Source organism: Eptatretus burgeri, chromosome 2 (genome assembly GCF_056783735.1).
Source record: "Eptatretus burgeri isolate ZD-2024b chromosome 2, Ebu_testis_v1, whole genome shotgun sequence".
Lineage (NCBI taxonomy): Eukaryota > Metazoa > Chordata > Myxini > Myxiniformes > Myxinidae > Eptatretus > Eptatretus burgeri.
The window spans coordinates 121818092-121840051 of NC_140962.1; the positions used below are offsets into that span (position 1 = coordinate 121818092).

The following is a 21960-nucleotide window of genomic DNA, read 5'->3' on the forward strand; positions in this document are numbered from 1 at the left end:
TCAAAGGTCGTCTAAAAGGCTAAAAGTTGAATTGTTGCCTCTTTCGGATAAACCATTTTATTTTGACTAAAGCAGATCAAGGTTTCCATATCATACAAAAGATTAGCTGCACGTGTTCCACCATATAGCAGATATGCCATTCAATAATTCCAAGGTTTGAGGATTGTAATCACACCTTGAATATAGTAATTCACAAATAAGGTATTGTATGCAATGTCATTGTTTGAAAAACAATGTTAAAATACTTGTATATTTCATAATATTACTTAATCAGAGTATATGACTGAATTTAACCGAGAAACAAGGATATTGAGACCCCTTCCCTGGTATGGTCGGAATTTCTCTCGACTCTGTTATCTTTTACTTCAATGCACAAATAACTCTTTGTTCCCTTAACCCAATTGAACGAAATGACTGCAGTATTCATGCAACCTTTTTTCTCTTTACTGGGGTTAGCTCTTTGTCCACCCGCCCCCCTCCCCCCTCTCCCCTCCCCCTCCCCCCAGCACAGCAATACTGACATTGAGACGCAGATTGGATCGAGAAACGAAGGATCATTATGACCTCCTCATAACAGCCAGTGATGGACATCCAAGCGGGGTGAGATGGAGTTAAAGTGACTTTCTTCATTCCATGTAGAGAAAAAGTGGAGGGATAATGCAAAAGGGTTAAGAGGGCAAGGTCATAAAAGAGATGATCTGGAAGTGATACTCAGGAAAGAAAACAATGCTGATTATGAAAATGTCCTCCAATTTGGGGGGTGTTCCCAATTAATTAAACTGTGCGGGAATTTGACGTTCATTTTGGATGTTGGTGCAGGTTTCACAGATCACGCTGGATTTGAAGGTGACGGACATAAATGATAATTCCCCGCAGTTTGAAGCGGATGCTCTGACCGAATTCAATGCCACCGAGGGACCTGAGCAGGTTTTTCTAACCACGTTTTTGGTAAGTTATGTAATTGACACCCCCCCACCCCCCGCAACCCCTCCAACCTGCCTCCTTGCTCCCACCTTCCCTAGTGTACTTGAGCGTTTATGCAGTTTCCCACCATTTGCTTTATCAAAGGCTCTGCTCATTACCTCTGTCACCGAAGGTTGATGGAAGTTATGTTTTCTCCCCTGTCTGTTTGTTGGGTCGCCGAAATAGGTGACCCTTATTGTCAGTAATTCTGTCTGTTTGTTTGGATGTTTGTTCGTTTGTCATCAGCATAATTGGTAGTAAACGTGGGCGGATTTTGATCAAACTCGGGTGGTAGGTACATCTTATGACCTGGTGCTTTGGAAATTGTGATGGTTGCTAGGGACGCTTTGGTTCCCTCGCAACAACCAAAAAAACCTTCAAAATCGGTATCGTTCATGCGAAATCAATTCCGAAAGCCATTATCCCACGTAGGGTTATGAAATTTGGCACGAATGATCTGCAGGTGATGCTCTATCAAATATATTCCGTTTTTTGTGATATATGGAATACTTTACCCGCAGCACCCCCTACAATTAGGGTATGCGCGAAAATTGGTGAAAATTGAAGGCCCCCTAGCGACCAGGTGAGTGCATCGATACGAATGAAACTTTGCAGGTTCATGGTACTCAATGAGTACTACAACTTTGCCTCAGGACATATTGACCGATTTCGCATAGGTCAGGGGTCAAAGGTCAATTAGTGCAAAAATCGATAATATGCGAGAGCTGGAGATGCATTCGCGCCAAAGGCTACTCATCCTAGGGTTATGGTCGGATGGTCATGAAAATTCACACTAATCGTCTGGAATACATTGTGCGCAAACTATCGAGCCGGATTTTTGATTTAGATCTTTGTTCACCCACAGCACCCCCTCGAACTTTGGGGATTTCCGATTTCAAACTGCATTTTCGGTACTTTTCATTCAAATGGATACCGAGTAGTTATCAGTAGATGGAACTGGATGAGATTTGATATGCATAATCTTAAGGTGATTCCCTATCTGCTATATGACATCCATTTTGCTCTATATCTTATAGTTTCCATGCTCGGCGACCCATCGCCGCCTACCGGCTTGTCTCTTTTCTCTTTGTCTGTCTGTCTGTAAGCTGGATATCTCAAAAAGTTGTGGATGGATTTGGATGAAATTTGGTGGATGTTGTTGGGTGTGTGACAAGGATGAATCAAATAGATTATGGTAAAAACCTGGATTTGGATCCATATACTAGAATTTCTAAAATGATTCTTCACAATTGAGATAGTTCTGGTGTTGGCTTAATCGTTAGGGTGGCAGACTTGGGATCCTGGGCCCTGAGTTCATATCTTGCGAGGCTGTTGAATTAATACCAGGTGGAGTTGACTCAGCCTGTCATTCTTCTGAGGTTGGTAAAAATGAGTACCAGCTTGCTGGGATGATTGAGCCATTTGAGTATCCTTTGTCAGAGTGCTGACCTGTCCAGGGTTGTGCCCAACAGCCGAGGAGACTCCTTTGTCAGCACTCATGCTCTGTACAGTGAATGGTCCTATTGGATGGATGGAATCGAGAGATGTCGCCAAAAACAACATATAGTACTATATTTTACAAAGTTATGGATGGATTTGGACTTAATTTGGTGGAGAGGTTGGGCATGTGACTAGGCCAAATTGATTTCATTTTAGTGAAAGTCTGGATCTGAGAATTATTTTGTTTTTCTGTTTGTTTGTCTGTGAGCATGACACCTCAAAATTAATGGATGAATTCAGATGAAACTTGGTGGACAGGTTGGGTATGTGACAAGGACAAATTGATTTGATTTTAGTGAAGATCCAGTTCTGGATCCTATAATGATATATATATATATATATATATGTATATATATATATATATATATATATATATATATATATATATATATATATATATATATATATATATATAAAACAAAAAAGAGTCCAAGGGATGTAAAGGGTCTAATGGGGTCTACAGGCCATACAGGTTGTAAGTAGTACTGCAACACAGCAAACCAATTGTTCGACTTTTCATAAAAGCACCAAAATTGGTACCTATGTTGATTAATGTATTCTGAACAATTCTGGATATGGAGCCACTCGAGATTTTGCCTTGGTCAGCTTTGGCGGCCATTTTGGAAAATGGCCACCATTCTACTTTAACAACATGGGATATCTGTCATTGTTATTCTCTTTGTAGGTTTCTCAGAGGTGATAAATACTCCATGTGATGTGCATTTACAAAGGAAAACAATACAAATGTCATTTGTGTTGATTTATTATATTTCCAACCATTGATTTGGGAAAAAATGGTCATTTTTATGGGAAAATCCATTTTTGCACACAGCATCAGTGACAGGTTCAGAAGTATTTTGTTGTGGTGGTGCCAATCCAAATGCCAATGAGGAGACACGTCACCATGAAGAAACACCGCGTGCACAGGAAGCATTTGCCAAAGATGTACAATCACTTGTGGCTGTCATTGAAGAGCTGGGGAATCCCTTCGAGGAGGATAGTCCAATTTGCTGGTCCGAGACACCAAGGAGATTGCGGATCCTACAGTGATTGAAACAGTTCGCACTGCCAAGCAGATTGGACAAGAACAGTTTCAGGCATACTCAAAGGATTGCCTCATCGACAGAACCAAGACTATTGACGAACCTATAAAGAGGAACAAACTCCCCCTCTTCGGAACAGAAAGAAGACAAAAGCACCCAAAGGAAAGGAAGCATCTGTGAAGAAAGATACGGCCTTATTTGCAAGGCTCTACATAGGCTGTCAGAACCGCGATGGGAACCTGGACGAGTTCTTCCGTCATGAAAATCAAGCATGCCCTCCCGCGTTAACTGATGCAGGTAAGCTACACCTGGGTAGCAAAAGCGACTTGCTGGTGTGCCTTGAAGGCATTGCTGAAGCTCAGTCTGATGCACCTGCTGTCACTTCTGTTGTCCTTGACGGCGCCGTCATCGTGCAGATGTTGAAGCCTGGCACTGCCAAGACATTTGAAGAATATGCCCACCAAGTCTTCATCCGATACATCGAGGGGCAGCTGCATCATGCTTCACGTCTCGACGTCATTTGCGATAGCTACAAAGATGGCTCCTTGAAGGCGGCGACAAGGGAGAAACGAGGAAAAGGGGTGCAACAGCGCGTGGTGAGCACCACAGCCATACCAGGAAACTGGCAGAGTTTCCTACGTGTCGGCACGAACAAGGTGGAGCTCTTCTCCTTCCTGTCCAATGTGCTGGTGCAGTCCTTCCATGACGAGGTAGTCACTGATGGTGAAGCAGTCATCTGCCTTCCAAGGCAGGATGATGAAAGCTCTCTGGCTCCATGCAGTCAAGAAGAGGTGGACACTCGCATCAAGCTACATGTGGCCCATGCTGCAGAACATGACCACCGTCGGATTCAAGTTCGAAGCATAGACACCGACGTCGTCGTCTTGGCGGTGATGATAGCCCAGGCACTACCATGCGTGGATGAACTCTGGATTGCCTTTGGGACGGGCAAGAACTATAGCTACATCCCTGCCCATGAAATAGCTGCCTCCCTCGGTCCACAGAAGGCACGTGCCCTCCCCGTCTTCCACGCCATGACTGGATGTGACACGGTATCAGCATTCGTGGGGCATGGGAAGAAATCTGCCTGGGCCATATGGAACTCGTTTCCAGAACTGACAGATTATCTTGTAACCCTGACCACCACACCAATCAACATCCAGGATGACACAATGCACTGCATTGAAAGGTTTGTGGTGCTCTTCTATGACTGCACCAGTCCATATACGGACGTCAACGAGGCCAGAAATAAACTCTTCGCCAAGAGGAACTCCGTCCAGCGCATCCCACCTACCTACGATGCTTTGGAGCAGCATGTGAAGAGATCAGTCTTCCAGGGTGGCTATGTCTGGGGGCAGGTCTTGGTCCCTCAACCCGTGCTTCCATCACCAACAAGCTGGGGCTAGCGGCAAACAGAGGATGGGTCCTACGAACCGCTCTGGACCACACTCCCTGAGGCTTCAAAAATCTGCTTCAAGCTGGTGTCGTTCGGCTGCCAAAAAGGCTGTAGAAACTGCTGCAAATGCAAGAAGGCTAATCTGCAATGCACTGGACTGTGTGCTTGTGAAGGAGAATGCCAGTAGACAGACGCAGTAGACACAGACTGAGATATCGGCCTAGCTTAGAATGTGCAAATGCAAAGTCGCATTGCTTGTAAAAGTGTTGACTTCTTGATCCAGAGCCAGTACACTTGAGCTCAGAAACTCATATTGTACGAGACTGATGTATGCGTGTACCATGTGTCCTGGTACAATGGCAGTAGACAGTAAACCGTAGCCGCTTCAAAGTGAAGTGTGCAATATTTTGACTACATTTTCTGAGTTTTTCATTATCACGATTATCAGTTCCCTTTTCAAAATAGAGTAAAGTATGTAATCTATAATGCAATTTTTATTGATTCCAAACCCATTGAATGTGATGAATGTTATTTGACTCTTGTTCTCCAGGCAATAATGGGTACTTTTCAGCGAAAAGTTTAAGGAGAGCAGTAATTTACAAATCAAATAATGGCTTTTTTACCGAAAATACTGGCTCATAATATTTGAATACGCCTTTTCATGGTCAATTTACTGAATTTTACATCTCCTTATATATACCACCAATACAATAAGAAAATAAGAGCATATAGCCAATTTCGCTAAAGGCCCAGTCACACCTTGACGTTTTAGCCAGCTTATGCAGATTTTTGGAAAATTTGTCTAAAACGCTGGTACACGTCGAATACGTTATGGGTAAGTTTTGATAACATTGAGTGCACGCTGGAAAACACTGCCATACGTCGTTGTACGCTGGCTTTAAACGTTGTACTTTTCGGTTGTCCTCAAATTTTACATGCTTGAAATTTTAAGACTTATGCCAGCATATGACTCACACGTTCCGCATAACGCTGGCCATAAGTTGTAGGCATGTCATGCGATCGTTGACACACGTCGACACACGTTACTTGTGAGTTACTCATAAGTCGAAGCACGTCGAGGTAATGTTTAGCATACCGGAAACTTATTTCTAACCTATGAGTTACGTGTTCTACTCACGTTATGCGATCGGTGACACACATCGACACACGTTACTTGTAAGGTGCTCATAAGTCGAAACACATCAAGGTAATGGTTAGCGTCAGTGTTCCAGACTCCCTGGTTTTTTTTTTATTTTCTTCCTTCCTTCGGTATGATAGTGATTTTGACACTTCAATTTCCAGTGCGGTTATAATATAATATAATTAATAGGCTGCCACTCAACGATTTAAATCATAACCGCACTGTACACTGAACACCGTCATACCGAAGAAAAAAAAAACCGGGAGTCTGGAACACTGACGCTAACCATTACCTTGACGTGTTTCGACTTATGAGAACCTTACAAGTAACGTGTGTCGATGTGTGTCAATGATCGCATATCGTGCGTACAACTTATTCCCATCGCATGCGGAGCGTGTGTCATACGGCAAGTACGTCGTAAAATTTTCAACATGTTCAAAATTACAAGACGTACTCCACTTACTATGTCATATGATAGCGTACTTTAGCGTTCTATTCACGTATACCAAACTTACCCATACCGTATTCGACGTGCGCCAGCGTTTTAGACGCATTTTTCAGAGGTCGGCATACGCTGGCAAGATCGCCAAGGTGTGACTGCGATGTTGACACTTCCATTTCTGCGGCGGTTATGATTTGAATCATTGTGCGGCAGCCTTTTCATAACCTACACCACGTCATCGTCGGCGATACGTGCAGCGCGCTATGCCTAAGTTAGACTATCGTTGGGCATAGGTTGTGAAGGCCGACAACAGGTTCAGCATTCGTTGGTATAAGTTATCTATTACACAACGAAACGTTCTTTGTCCGTAACTAATACGTTATGCATAAGTGCAAGTCGTTATGAATACGTCCGAATCTTAAAAAAAAAAACATCAAAAGTTCAACGTAAGCCAGCGTTTTACATACATTTTAATACATTGCCATTGCTGGCTAAAACGTCAAGGTGTGACTGGGCCTTAAAGTAGAATGGCGGTCATTTTGGAAAATGGTCGCCGAAGCTGACCAAGACACAATCTCTGGTGGCTCCATATCTACAATTGTTCGGAATACATTATTCTATATGTGTATCAATTTTGGTGCTTTTATGCAAATTTGGACAATTTATCTGAAATATAAGACCACTGCTATATAAGACGAAATATAAGACGAAAGGGAGTAAAGCTGTAGTGAAGAAATTACCTCATATTAGTAAATAAATTAACTCTGGAGTGCAACATGGCAATAATGGGCCAAATGACGTCCTCATGTCAGGTCAGATCTGTGACTTGCAGTGTTAGTGTAGGTGTCGGATCAGGTCAGATTAGATCTGTGACTTGCTACAGGTATTATGTAAACCTGGACGAACCTGTTCTATGGTCGGGTTGTCGGCAACTAAACCATCTCCCCCACCAAGTTTCTTGGTGAGGAGGGTGTATGATATGGACACCCAGCAGGATGAAGAACAAAACCTGTCAAAGGGTGGAGGAACTCCTGGTGAGTCAACGGCCATCCATATCTAGTGCCTAACTGTGTCTGTGGATGTCCTCCTGGAGTTGGGTTACTTCTTATTAGGAGGTTGGTGGCAGCGATTTGCATTCCGGCCACCGTAAAACCCTTCATTCCGCAAAACATTCTAAAAACATTTTTTTTTTTAATCTGAAAACCCGCTCCATGGGAGTTCCTCCTGTGCAGCTTCCCTTCGCAGGGCAGCTCACCAGATGATGGGATTGAGGCAAGCCTTTGGGACCCCCAATCTTTGATGATAGGAGTGAAACCATGGGGTAACATTCCCGGGTCAGATTGCAGTAGAGTGTGTGAGGGTGGTGCTCAGGTGTCGTCCACAAGACAGCGGTCTCCTTGGGTTAACCTGAGGCGGTCCCTTCGGGTGGGTGCCTGGAATGTCCTATTCTTAAGAGAGGATGATCACCTGTCTCTGTTATCATCTGAGCTCAAGCGTTTGGACATCGGGATTGCAGCTCTCTCTGAGATTCGGAGACCGGATTGCGGTGAGATCATGGTGGGTGACTACACCTACTATTGGTCTGGTCGCTCTGGTGATTACCATGCCCAAGGAGTTGCTGTAGCTGTGTCCAATCAGCTGACTCCAATGATAATTGAGGTAACACTGGTCAACGAGCGTATTATGAGACTAAGGATTCTTCACTCCTTGGGTGTCATTTCCCTGGTCTCTGTATATACTCTGACTGAGGTGAGTGATCTCAGGGGCTGCTTACAGCCAATGTTGATCTTTGTAAAGCATTTGATTCAGTGAATCGGGATTCCCTCTGGAGGATTCTTGGTCTTCGTGGGTTGCCACCAAAACTGATCGATCTGATGTCAGAACGAAACTCTGGTACTGAGAGTGCTGTGAGATGTGGTGATACCATCTGAGAGTAAGACCCAAGAGTTTGAGTGACTGGACTTCTTCAAGTGGATTGTTCAGAAAGTAGATGGAGGGGTTTGCCAGATGACCATTTCGGATCGAGAGAGTGAGAGTGTGAGATTTTTCAGGATTGAAAGACGTATTCCAAGCGTTTGACCAGCTTGTGATTCTATCAAGGTATGTAGAGTGGGAAGAGGCTGCTGCCTGCCAATCTGAAGGATGAGGGTTGTCACAGCAGAGGTTGGGGGCATCAGCAAAGAGATGGAGGGGATTTTCCAGAGAGTCAGAGAGATCATTTATGAAGATCAGGAATAGGACTGTGTATAAAACACTGTCTTGGGGGCATTGTGGCCTTGACAGGGAAAGAAGATGATGGGATACCATTGAGAGCCATACGTTGGCTACGAGACGAAAGTAAGTCAGTGAGCCATACGTGGAGTTGGCTTTTGATGCCACAGGCAGATAGTTTTGAGAGCAAGGTGGAATTCCAGGTAATTAGGGCCTCCATCCATTGTTGGGTGAGACAAAGCAGCATGTCCAAGATAGTGTGACCCAATGTCAATCCGAATTGATGATCTGAGATGTGGCCATTCATGAAAAGGAAGGATTTTATATCAACTGTCATGAGAGATTCCATGACCTTGCTGATGATTGTAAGCAAGCTGGTAGGTTTGTAGTTAAGGGGATCCTTATTTTTGTAATGCAATGATATTGGCTGACTTCCAAGCAGATGGAAGGTGACTGAGGGCAAATGATAGGGTGAACAGAGCAGGAGGAGGATGTGTAAAAGTTGCAGAGCAGGTTTTTCGGACACGTGAGCTTCTGCCCTCTGGTCCAGTCGCAGAATCAGAGTTCAGGGTTTCCAGAAACTTCTCTGCCTTCGAAAGACGCAAAAGACACATGGTCCAGGAGAAGTTCGCTGTGATTGGGCAGTGTGGGTGTAGAGACCAGTGGGTTGGGGACACAAGATTTGGAAGCAACCACAGAATCGAGGAATTTGGCCTTCTTATGAGTGGAGTTGGGTATGGTGACATTCTGCTTTGTCTCAAACAGATTCTGCAATTGAACAATCTGAAGTGAGTGAGAGCATTGAAGGGGTCCAGGTGCCAGTGACAAATTTAACAAGGTGCCACTAGGTTAGAGAAGATGGAAATAAGTTTGAAAGTTCTATCTTGAGGTTGGATAGATGTTGATTTCTGGCTCTCCTGAGAGTGAACACACACTTGTTGTGGGCTTTGTGGAATGAACTGAGATTGCCTTAGGTTGCTTTGTTTTCCAGAAAGAAAAGGCAAGTTCTTTCATCACAACTGCCTCGCCACACGATTTAGTGTACCATGGGCAGGAGGAAGGTTATGATAACTAAAGATGACATGGGATGGATCTGTTCATAAGAGGTAGCAGGTTTCTGTGGAAGAATCCCCAGGCAGAGTTAATATCAGGGGCAGTAGAAAGAGATCAGTCTTAAAGAGAGCTAGATGCTTGCAGTCCCTGCCAGTTTACCCGAGTGAATTGCAAGCCTCTCAGGTGCTGAGGCAGCTCTCCGAAAATAGCCAGAGAGATGTTGACTTTCACAAGCATATGATCAGAAGAACCAATTGGAGCGGAGAAGAGCAGGAGACATTTCCAGTGAAGTTTGTGATCATCAAGTCCAGAAGAGAGGATTTGCCATTGGGAGCAATCCAGATTGGAAAGTTCACAGATGGATTCAGGCCCATGGAGTTCCAAAAGTCGTTTGCTGAAGCACCATGACTGGATCAAGGTATCAACACCAAGCCAATTTGCATGGTGATAATTGAAATCACCATATGTGAGAAAGAGAAAGTTGGAATGAGTGGTTAGAAATTGGTCCATGTTGTCTCAGAGAGAGATGTAGATGGAATTGTCACTGTTTGGAGGACGGTACAATCCACAGACAACCAAGAGGGAGGAGTGGAGGGGATGTCACAGCCAAAGGTACTCCTTGGGGTTGGACACTGTCAGATCAGTATCCATCCATCCATCCATCTGTTGGGACCATACTCTGTGCAGAGCATTGGTGCTGCCTAAGCAGTCTCCTTGGCTATTCGGCACAATCCTGGACGGGTCACCACTCCAACACAGGATACTCAAATGGGTCAATCATCCCAGCAAGCTGGTACCCATTTTTGCTGACCTCAGAAGGATGACAGACTGAGTCAACCCTATCCATCCATCCATAGAGACCATACTTTGTGCAGAGCGTTGGTGCTGCTGAAGCAGACTCCTTGGCTATTTGACACAATCCTGGACAAGTCACCACTCCAACACGGGATACCAGCATGCTGGCACTCATTTTGCCGACCTCGGAAGGATGACAGGCTGAGTCAACCCCACCTCGTGTTAATCCAACATCCAAGGGGGATTTGAACTCAGGATCCTCAGATCCCAAGCCCACAACTCCCACCACCCTAACCATTAAGCAAACACCAGGCATAGATCAGTATTGGAAGAGTGGGATATGGAGTTCTTGATGTAAAGAGCAACTCTGCTGCCAGGGCAGTGTTCAAGCCTATCAAATCGGATGAGACACGAGGGCATCAGGGATGTCCTGTCGGAGTTTTGTCTATGCTATGTCGTTTAAATATAGAGCATTAAGCCACAAAGAAGCACATACCATTGATAAAATCTTTGGTATGACTTGGCCAGGGTCAGAACCAAACCGCAGACCACCCAGACTCAGAACAGACACTCTAATCATCATGACATCGAGTCTGGTTGAGACTTTCAATGCCTTCAGTTTGTAATGGGTGTTAAAATGAAAAGACAATGCCAACTGAACTTCACCCGACAATTTTTTTAAAGCTTTACTTTGGGGGTAATCAGCCTTGAATTCATCAAAATAAAACTGATACATTTCACCAGTTTTCAATTGTTGATTCATTTATTGTAACATTTTGTGAGATGGAATATTTATGATAATTCCCTTGTGCGGTCTCGTATAAGCAGTGTTAGCATTCATTTCCCATCTTCAATTCATATTCACCGGACAGTTTCTCCGTACTGCACAGAAACAGGTTGAGGTTGAATGGAGAGGGAGAAGGGGCAGGTCGAGTCGTCAGGAGCTGGAAAGCAAATCTTTTGTCATTCACGCTGTCTTAAGCAAAGATTTGGTCTGATTGTGTTTCAATATATACTCTACATGATTTGAATCATGTAGATCTGAAACTGTAAGTGTACATTTTTAAAAAATGTATTTGAGAACCTTCCAAGTGTTTTACCAATTCCGTGATTTTTCTTTTTTAACCCTTAATTCGACTTATTTTAAAATCATCATTGATATTGTTTTCATGAGAAAGCTTAAATTTGTTTATTTTGGTCGTTCTGCCACTTATCATTTGTGCTTTCTCTCTCTCTCTCTCTCTCTCTCTCTCTCTCTCTCTCTCTCTCTCTCTCTCTCTCTCTCTCTCTCTCTCTCTCTCTCTCTCTCTCTCTCTCTCTCTCTCTCTTTTTCCCTTTCCCTTTCCCTTTCACTTTCCCTTTCCCTTTCCCTTTCCCTTTCCCTTTCCCCTTCCCCTTCCCCTTCCCCTTCCCCTTCCCCTTCCCCTTCCCCTTCCCCTTCCCCTTCCCCTTCCCCTTCCCCTTCCCTTTCCCTTTCTCTTTCCAAGGCTACAGATGCAGACTCTGGCGACAATGCCCGCCTAACTTACCTTTTGCTTGGGTCAGATTCGGCCATTGCAGCGAGCCACTATAAACCTTTCTTCATTTACACAAATGGAAGTTTGTTCACGGATGGAACTTTGGATCGAGAAAAGATTGCAAGCTCTGAAGTCTATGTCACGCTCGTTGCCAGAGACAATGGAGAACCCTCACTTGAGGTACAACAAAATTGGAATCATGTCTTTTTTGTCTTATCTTATGTCTTCTCTTCATCTTTCGTTTCTTTCCTCTTTTTTCCTCTAGACCTACCTGCCCCTAAAGATTAATGTGCTGGACATAAACGATAACCCACCATCATTTTCACAACAAATCTATCACATCGCCGTTCCTGAAAACCAGCCGCCAACATCAATCTTACTCTTATCGGTAAGGTGATTAAAATGGTGATGATGACGTATGAAGGGCTCGATGCGACGCACTGTAGTATCAAACAGCGGGATGAGTTCCATCGTTGTGAAACAAAATTAATTGATGTGTGTCGAGCTGGTACACTAAAGCATGTCGTGATATGGTAGCGAGAAAAACTACCTCTAATTCCTGTCCCAAACAGGCATCTGACCTGGACCTCGAACCAACCTTAACTTACCTCCAGCTGCCATCTGCCTCAGATCGCCTTTTCTCTGTGTCCCAATTGGGCCAAATTGCTACAATTGTTTCATTAGACTTTGAAAAAGCCACCTCACACGTCTTGGCAGTGACAGTGAGGGATGGAATTGGGGATGGAGAGGGGCACACTGCCACCACTACAGTGGTTGTACATGTGACCGTAAGTATACACACGAATATCACTGCTGTCCCCAACCCTTTGTCATTGCTCTCCATATTCTCTGCTTCTTTCCAAATAATTTCCACAACATTTCTTTCAAAATCTACTCTGTTTGTTATCTTGACATTACCAGGACCAAAATGACTTTACTCCAGAGTTTGTGAGTACTCAATACAAGGGTTCAGTCCTGCCAGATTCTCTGAAAGGAACTCGTGTGCTCAAGGTGTCTGCAACAGATCAGGATGGTCCGGTTGGTACATATTATGACTCATTATAATGAGGAGAAGCACCCGCTCCGTACGGGAGCCACTGTGAGAGGAGGGGTGGGGTGTCATGTTATTATCTGTATGATTATTAAAACCAGAGTAGAGTACCCACCTGATGGCCGATCTTGTTCCAAGTGTGCAACACGTTATTTGGGTGGTGTATAGGCAACAAACTGATGCCTCAATCGCTACCATAAAAAATTAACCTGGGTTACGTATATGAAGCAAAAGCATGTGTACTGCTTATGTGCAGAAACAATATATTGTGCTTATGCAGCTCAGATATAATTACAATTGCATCGACTCGACCCCCAAAGGAAGAAAATGCCAAGATGGGTGAAAGAAAGCACTTGATGGAAGTAAAGGGGGAAACAATTTTTAAACTTGATTTCAAAACTTGATGGAATCAAACAAAACTTGAACATGCACAACATCAGGATGCCTTCATTAATCCCTGAAAGCTTCAGCTTCCTTGGTCAAATCCTTTAGGAGGAGTAGATGATACATACATACACTTGCTCCATTATATATAGATGACATGATGTAGGTACACCTGTCTGCCTCAGTTCCCCCATCTGGTTAAAGGGTTTACCATGGTAGGATCGTGTAGGAAGATACTGTAGGTTGAAGTTGTAAAGATGATTATTACTGTAATAATGTCAGTTTTAGATTAAACATTCTAAAAGGAGAAAGTTTGGGTGTTGAGACAATAGAAAATTCATGCTTCTTTATTATTATTATGATTAGTATTACTAGTACGGGCCCGTAGGGGCGTAAACGACGACTGGATTGGGGCATTATTTCAATTAGATCGGACCAACCGTATCATAAATGGCCATAACTTGGGAAACACCTGGGAAACATACTCAGGGCCCCAGGGTCAATTGTGACATCATATCAAATGAAGAATAATTGTGACGCCCCCTCTCTATCACCCCCCCTCGCTCCCCCCTAGTCTCGCCCCTCCTCTCTCACCCCTCCTCTCTCGCCCCTCTCTCTCGCCCCCACTCTCACCCCCCTCTTGCCCCCTCCTCTCTCCCCCTCTCGGAATTGTGACGCCCCCTCTCTCTCACCCCCTCTCTCTCACCCCCTCTCTCCCTCCCCTCTCTTGCCCCCTCTCTTGCCCCCCTCTCTCTCTCCCCTCTCTCTCCCCCCCCCGCACTCTCTCACCCCTAGTCTCACCCTTCCTCTATTTCCCCTCTCTCTCCCCCCCCTCTCTCTCCCCCCCTCCCTCACCCCTAGTCTCGCCCTAACAGCTTGGTTGGACAGATGTTGTTTTCTGGCTCTCCTGAGAGAGGACACACACTTCTTGTGGGCTTTGTGGAATGATCTGAGGTTGCATTCGGTCAGAATTGCCTTCCAAAAGGAGAATGCAAGTTGTTTCAAGGCAACTGCCTCACCACTGGATTCAGTGGATCATGGGTGGATGGATGAGTATGATTACTGAAGACGAGATGGAATTAATCTTTGCAGTAGGGAGAGCAGCTTTCTATAGAAGAATTCCCAAGCTGAGTTAATATCAGGGATGCTAACTGTCGGAGATGAGTCCTGAGGTGTGATGGCTGCTTGCAGTTCCTGCCAGTTTGCCTGAGTGAACAGTCAGACTTGCCGGCAATGAGGTTGTTCTCTGAGAATGGCCAGAAAGATGTTGTCCTTCACAAGCACATGTTAAGATGAGCCAATTGGGGTAGAGGAAGACCACGAGACATTTGCATGGAAGTTGGTCATAACCAAATACAGAAGGGAGCACAGAAATCCAGGTGGGAAAGCTTACAGATTGAGTCAGTCCCATGGAATTACAGACATCCTTTACAGAAGTGTCATGGCTGGCGAGAAAGGTACAAACACTCGGCCAATTTGCATGCTGACAATTGAAATCACCACATATGAGGAAGAGAGATTTGGGATGAGTGGTTAAAAGTTGGGCCATTTCGTTTAAGAGTGAGAGATGGAGATGAAGTCATCACTGTTTGGAGGATGGCACAACACACAGACAAACATGAGGTGGGAGCAGAGGGGAAGTCGCAGGCAGAGGTTCTCCTGCCTCCTGAGAATTGGGAGGTGTAAAAGCAGTACACAGAGAATGAGAAATGGAGTTGTTGATGTATAGTACAAATTCGCCTCCCAGATCTGATTCGAGTCGATCAAACCGGAGGAAACAATAACCAGGGAGAGGCACTAAGGAGTCAAGAACTCCCTGTGGAAGGAAGGATTCTGTTAAACAGATGGTATCTGATATATCAGCAGCGGCCTGGATTGAGAGATCTGTCAGGTTGGAGTTGAGGCCTCAAGTGTTTGAGGTCCACACTGTTAAGGACAGGGGAGGAGGAGCTGCTGGAAGGATGCAGGCATCTGGAAAGGAGCAAGGACAGGGAGCGTGGCGGGGAGGGAAAGCTTGAATGGTGAGTGGCTGGGGAGAAACCTGGAGTGTGGGGGCTGGGGCAAAACTTGGGTGGGGGGGTGTTTGAGGGGGATGTGAGACTGGGACAAATCTGTGGAAGGGTGGGAGTGTGGGGTGAAGCTGGGAAAGGGGAGGGAGAGATTGAGCGGTGGAGGGTTGGGGGAGAAATTGAGAAGTGATGGGAGAGGGAAGAAACCATGAGAATGAGGGGTGGGGGGGATCTGCAAGGGGGCTAGACGAGGGAAAAGCTGAGAGGGGGTGGAACGAGGGGGAAGCAGAGATGTGGTGGGAGGGTATTGACATGGAGTTGTTTACCATCATGAATGGATGTAAAGGGCAATTCATTGTCATGTGCACACATTCTCTGGAAAATGCACTTCATTATGTGAAGAATTAAATGTTGTGAAGAGTGGAATTACACGATGCACACCGAAAATTACACCATGTGAAGGAGAGTAACAGGCAGAAAAAAGGCGGCAGAAGAGAGCAAGCAAAAAAGATCCCCTGGGTTACATATGGGAAAAATATTTTCCAGTTTTCAGTGTGCACATTTGTGAAGAACTTGTGTTCATGTACCTTTCTAGGTCATGCATGGAAGTAAGGAAGACATGGGCGCTATATTTTAAGAAATCCATCACAAAGCTCGACGATGAAGTTTCAAGTATCAAGTTGTTTTATACAATCTATTTCCATAATATTCATTGGTGAATACGTATTGGACTGGGATTCAGTTACAAATTCAACCCACTGGTTGCATCATAACTGTGGCATGGCCATGCTGCTGATGCGGTGCAACTGCACATAATGACAGGAGTTTGGGATTTGTTCAGAATGTTGGTGTTGTATAACTCGCCGACTCATCATCGAAAGATACCATGGGATGTTCAACGTCCACCGATCAAAGCTAGGTCTTTAACGGGTGGGAGGCTTAACATCCACCTGAGGGCCGGTGTAATCATTGATGCAACACGGCCTGCCTGCCGACAGAACGACAGGGTGGACAGTGTACGGTCAGGCGCAGAACCAACCCAGGCGAGATTGCTAGAATATTTCAGAGTGATGTGGCATGATGTCAAAATGTATGCAGGAATAAAACTGGAAGGTGGATTGAAGTCACAAAGCATCTCAAAGCAATAAGTGGTATCCATCCATCCATCCATCAGGACCATACTCTGTGCAGAGCATTGGTGCTGCTTAAGCAGTCTCCTTGGCTATTGGGCACAACTCTGGACAGGTCACCACTCAGACACAGGACACTAGCATGCTGGCACTCATTGTGCCAACCTAAGAAGGATGACAGGCAGAGTCAACCCCACCTGGTATTAATTCAACAACCAAGTGGGATTTCAAACTCAGGATCCTCGGATCCCAAGCCCACAACCCTAACCATTAAGCCAACACCAGGCATACATAAGTGGTATATTGCAATGTTATTGATAGACAGTCAAAGTGCATTTGTAATTTTATGCATTTGATTGTACTGACTTGATATGTATCTGATTGCATTTGTTCCTGGGTAAATATTTTTTGAAGAAAAGATTATGCCAAACCATGTCTAGTGATACCAAGGTGACGCTGAACTCTAAAATATTTTGGAGAGGCAGCCAAGGTCTAGTGCCCAAGGGTATGGCATTCATGGCTCTTGCCTTTTGGTAGTGCAAGGTGGACTGTGCTGTTTTGTGATGAATGCTGCCGTGCTTGGCAGGTGATAATTTGCCATTTTATCCCTCCCTTCTTATCATGATGTTTGCATTGTCATACTGCACTCGCCCCCTCTTTCTTCAATCATTGGCAATGTCCTTATCTAATCATGCACATTATATTGATGGCATAAACAGCAGAATTCAGCATGGCTCTGCACAGTTCATGTGAAGGTCACTTTGCGGAGGTAAAAGAGATTAATCAAACAGGCTATCACCTAGCTGTTTACATTAAACAGTGATACATACTTGCATTTGTAAATGGTATTCATTTGTGTGAGGTCAGATCTGCTCATTGTTGTGTCCGTTAATTAGTCAGGTGTACACTCCTTAAATTACACCCTCCATTCCAAAGGAGCACTGTAAGCATATCATCCCTTAAGCTTAAAACAGCAAGAATTTAAATTGAGAAAATGAGCTTCAACAGCAAGTTTAATATTCATGCCAATGGATCTTTGCATCCTTATTCTCTTGCAGTCCGAGTGGACCGTGGAGATTTGAATACACAAGTTGTTTGTCTGTTATTCAGTTCTCCTTGTTGCATATTTTGTTGGTGTTTGCACAAACATGTTTACAGTTCAAATCCTTATATTGTCAAAGGAACTTTTATTCTCATCTCGAAAGAGGAAAAAATGTTTGCATTTAAAGCAATAAATACACCTGAAAATACGGAAAAAAAAGTTAGAGGTTCTGACAAAATATTGTGCATAACAACATCGCAATTTATGAGGACCGGCTATGAAACAACACCAGATTGCTTTGACTTTAGGATACACCAATGGGGCAAGTTCAGTACTTTGTGGCCAAACCTTCCACTCCTCCGGGCTCAGCCAGCCTCTGGTCAGCTGCAGCAGACTTGTTTGCCGTCCATGCCAAGACTGGGCAAGTTACCTGCCGTATCAATCTCAATCAAAGGCCCCTTGAGACCTTTGAGGTATTACATTGTCCCCTGTTTTAACTCTCTCTCTCTCTCTCTCTCTCTCTCTCTCTCTCTCTCTCTCTCTCTCTCTCTCTCTCTCTCTCTCTCTCTCTCTCTCTCTCTCGATATCTCTCTCGATATCTCTCTCGATATCTCTCTCGATATCTCTCTCGATATCTCTCTCGATATCTCTCTCGATATCTCTCGATATCTCTCTCGATATCTCTCTCGATATCTCTCTCGATATCTCTCTCGATATCTCTCTCTCTCTCGATATCTCTCTCGATATCTCTCTCGATATCTCTCTCGATATCTCTCTCGATATCTCTCTCGATATCTCTCTCGATATCTCTCTCGATATCTCTCTCGATATCTCTCTCGATATCTCTCTCGATATCTCTCGATATCTCTCTCTCTCTCTCTCTCGATATCTCTCTCTCTCTCTCTCTCGATATCTCTCTCTCTCTCTCGATATCTCTCTCTCTCTCTCTCTCTCGATATCTCTCTCTCTCTCTCTCGATATCTCTCTCTCTCTCTCGATATCTCTCTCTCTCTCTCTCGATATCTCTCTCTCTCTCTCTCTCGATATCTCTCTCTCTCTCTCTCGATATCTCTCTCTCTCTCTCTCGATATCTCTCTCTCTCTCTCTCGATATCTCTCTCTCTCTCTCTCTGTATCTCTCTCTCTCTCTCGATATCTCTCTCTCTCTCTCGATATCTCTCTCTCTCTCTCTCGATATCTCTCTCTCTCTCTCTCGATATCTCTCTCTCTCTCTCTCTCTCTCTCTCGATATCTCTCTCTCTCTCTCTCGATATCTCTCTCTCGATATCTCTCTCTCGATATCTCCTTCCCTCATGTAACATTGTTGTCTGAACTAAAATATCTTCTTGATCATTAATCTTCTCACATTCTCACAGTTGCTTATTGTGGCAAGGGATCGAGGAGATCCAGTGATGGAAGCGAACACCACGGTCTCCATCCTCATCCTCCAACCATCTATTGTTCCACGATTTAGCACTGACTTGTACAGGTGAGGCAAAAACATCCTCAAATTGACTTATTATTGACTTATGAGGCTAAACCATCCTCAAAGTTGTGCAATGATACCTTTTAATAATCTCAGGCTCTTGGAAGAGCTCGTACAAACAATGCATGCAAGACAAGAACAGTGGACGACATCATTATGCTTCTGTATGCATTACAAGGTATGGACAAATATAGCAAGAGCTCACTTGGAAAAAGGGCTAACACCAGAAAAGTCGCTTCCCATTCTTTCTTACGGCATAGTTAACATGCTTTGTCAACATTTCGTTGAGGAAATTTTCGTTGTCATCATTCATCCACCGATGCAGAGCAACTCGGGTGCTTGCAAAAGACTGCTTTTCAGTCAAGTGTACAATCAGAAAAATGAAATCGGTATCAACACCGGGTTACCAAACCGTATCATTTATCATTTCAAACTTTACAAAACGAGGATATGACCTGTGCAAATTTTTTTTGTCAACATAAATCTTTAGCACAGCCTGAGATTGCTCTGCAAGGATAAAATGTATATTGTTATAGTCACGGGTCTCGAAGACCATCAATAAAATGCCGAGCTGGTAGGGGATGAGAGGCCACCGTATCCACCCACAAGTTTGTGCCATTTGGTTGTTCAAGTACCACTTGCTGTTCCAAATCTGCACTCCAGAATTTGCTCGAGTGATGCCAGAGGGCAGTTTGGTTTTAACTAATGGTGCCTGAGCATGTCAATTCCCAATTCTTCCCACATACGGGTTTAATTTCCCAATTAAGTAATGCGCGACAGAGCCCCGTTCCCCTAGTGACCACAAGACCGCTTTTCATTAACAAAGGATTTATTACAATAAACAAGAGCGAGAAATGCTTTGCAAAACATGTCCCGGACCGAAGTGATATTTTCTATGTCCAATTATATAACAGCGCGATATCGCAGCGCTGTAAAAAGGGCATAACTCTGTGAAAAGTTGATGAAACGCCTTGAAACTCGAACTTGTTCTGTAACTTATCATAATAAAGCCATGTACTAAGTTTCAGTTGAAAATGTTAAAGGGTATGGGGAAAAATAGTCTGGAAAACTACAGGTGTGATGGACACATAGCCAGACGGATGGCAAATCTATGGTCGCTTCCGGTGAAACTGGTCGGGGACTAATAAATAGGGGTGGGGGTGAAAAGAAAATATCACGACCTTTATATTCAGAGTCTAGGCTCCTGGAGGAGCTACAACATAGAACAAAATGAACAGCAGAAGGAGAGCGGGAAATACGCAACAGGCATGGAGATGTGGGACCAAATCAAGAGAGGCTTCAAAGATTAGGGATGTGAGGAAGAATGTTGACTGGGGGAGGGCAAAGGAGGTAGATAAGATGGATACAGAAGCAAACTATCAGGAAAGTTGGAAACAGGTGGGCTTGGGAAGAGTTAACAGTGGTCAAAAATATAATGATTTTGTATGGTGGGAGGGGGAGAGTGATCGAACATGGTGGTGCACACCTATCTTGGAAACCTGGAGGGAAGAATGCGATTGAAGAGAATGCAGAAGTTGGTTCAATGAGGAACGAGGAACGAATGAGTGGAGGTGAGCAATGATACTGGATTTGGGGAGTTTCACGAAGGAAATTTTTGGCAGATTTTGTGAGCCGTGCAGAAACTTGGGAGAAGGGAGAAAAGAGCACGGAAAGAGCAGAAGGTGCAAGACCAGAGATGAGGCGGTGGAAGACAGAGAGACCCCGACCTGTCGATGATGTCAAAGTGATAGGCCCAGAGACTCAGCTTTACCACGGGAGATTCCAATGATCTTGAAGGCATTGTTTCCCATGGCATCAAGCTGAGAAAGGTGTGAGGCAGGGGTGCCAGCCCATATGGGAGTGTAATACTGCATCACCGCTTATTTTACACAACTTTTCCCATTTTTGTATGATCTACTTTCATTATACGACCCGTCACTTTGACATAAACAAATACATATAAAAAATTTAACGTTTCGTTTTTCAAAGTTTCTCCAGCTGTGTTGTTGGAGTGCTTGCTCCATCACGTAAATGCCACAAACATATTATTAATTCATGTCCAATGTACATGCATTTGTGACTGCTAATTTATGATTGGGCACCCAACTTTGTATTTGCTTTTCCTCCTCTTGTTAATTCTTTTTTTTCAGTGATCCTCCTCCATATTGCGATGTCAGCATCAATTTTAGGCATACAAACAAATTATTTACAAAAACTGCCTGAGCACTAACCCACTGACAAATATTCTGATGAAAAAAAAGCAACAAAATTCATCACTTTCAACCGTACATTGTGCGTTCATTTGTCGATTGTGTTTTTAAAGTTTATTTTGATGAGTCATTTGTTGCATTGTTACATCTTCTCCAACTTGTTTTCAAAAAATTGTGACTATACCATTTTAGCTTCCTCGTCAACAGTTCCCAATTCGACCAGAATTTACCATGAATGTAACGAAGGCCCAAGGGCGAACATGACAAAGAGTTTCACCTGGGAAAACCTGCGTTTTTCCATGGACAACTGTATGTCGCTTTGTCATGTGCAACAACATTTCACGGCAGCAGTTTCCATGACGGTCAACAATATCACACATTTTCCAAAAAATATAATTCTCCCAGCAGTACACCTGCAGCACACCAACAATTCAAACAATCTCAGCTTCAAAGTCTGCAAACCAATCAGACATCAACAATTTCATCTTCTAAAGGCCACATCTCCATCAACATTGACCACTTCACAACATTACTAAACCGAACTTTCCATCCTGACGATGAGGCATAATCGTGTCTGTAATAGGTCAT

The 21960-nt window shown here is 44.1% G+C and overlaps 1 protein-coding gene across 1 annotated transcript in view; it reads left to right on the forward strand.

Annotated features, from left to right (window-relative positions):
* PCDH15 (protocadherin related 15) overlaps positions 1-21960 on the forward strand; it is a 338778-nt gene that overhangs the window by 218550 nt on the left and 98268 nt on the right. Inside the window, exons 19-26 of the mRNA XM_085871026.1 lie at positions 507-600; positions 820-948; positions 12032-12241; positions 12327-12449; positions 12634-12849; positions 12983-13099; positions 17986-18150; positions 19053-19165. Of these exons, the coding sequence (XP_085727152.1) occupies positions 507-600; positions 820-948; positions 12032-12241; positions 12327-12449; positions 12634-12849; positions 12983-13099; positions 17986-18150; positions 19053-19165 (1167 nt within the window). The remainder of the gene's footprint in view (positions 1-506; positions 601-819; positions 949-12031; positions 12242-12326; positions 12450-12633; positions 12850-12982; positions 13100-17985; positions 18151-19052; positions 19166-21960) is intronic.